This window comes from Brassica oleracea, unplaced genomic scaffold (genome assembly GCF_000695525.1).
Source record: "Brassica oleracea var. oleracea cultivar TO1000 unplaced genomic scaffold, BOL UnpScaffold12275, whole genome shotgun sequence".
Taxonomy (NCBI): domain Eukaryota; kingdom Viridiplantae; phylum Streptophyta; class Magnoliopsida; order Brassicales; family Brassicaceae; genus Brassica; species Brassica oleracea.
In genome coordinates, this window is record NW_013628796.1 from 1 (window position 1) to 496 (window position 496).

At 46.0% G+C, this 496-nt stretch overlaps 1 protein-coding gene across 1 annotated transcript; it reads right to left on the minus strand.

Annotated features, from left to right (window-relative positions):
* Positions 1-6: 6 nt before the first annotated feature.
* LOC106322262 (RNA-dependent RNA polymerase 6-like) lies at positions 7-490 on the minus strand. The gene has a single exon (XM_013760372.1). The coding sequence runs from the start codon at positions 390-392 to the stop codon at positions 9-11; it is 384 nt and encodes a 127-aa protein (XP_013615826.1). The 5' UTR covers positions 393-490; the 3' UTR covers positions 7-8.
* Between the last annotated feature and the right edge of the window lie 6 nt (positions 491-496).

Consider the following 496-nt stretch of genomic DNA (forward strand, 5'->3'; position numbering starts at 1 on the left):
GTTAACTTTTAGAGACGTTGAGAAAGATACTTAGCCAAAGCATCAACAGGTTTGGCCGAGTCCATTTTCATTCCCATTTCCCCTGACCGGACTTTAATTCTCGCAAGATAATCAGCTGCAATCCAAGCAAAGCTCAGCATCACCGCATGACCAGACGACTCGCCAGGTTCTTGCAGCTCTGTAGACTTCTTCACCCACTCGGGATGGTAAGTGACATGATACCAAGCTGAAGCCTTTTTCTCATACATGACGTTCTTTTCTTCTTCGCTGAGACTCTCGTGCTCCGGTTTTGTTTCCTCGAATACTTTCCTCAGCTCTTTCTTCAGGGAGTTATAAGAATGCTTCAGTCTTTCTTTCAGCTCGCCTTGTTTGCTACTTGTGTATTTAGGCATGGACCAGATGTGACCCGTCACAATCTCTTCCTCTTTTTGCACCTTGTATTGCCCGAGAAGACCAATTAGCTGCCCGTCATAGCTACATTTGTGACCCCATGCCT

Bases quoted from the DNA above. Each gene is read 5' to 3' on its own strand.
- LOC106322262 (XM_013760372.1), bottom strand. From the start codon at position 392: ATGCCTAAATACACAAGTAGCAAACAAGGCGAGCTGAAAGAAAGACTG.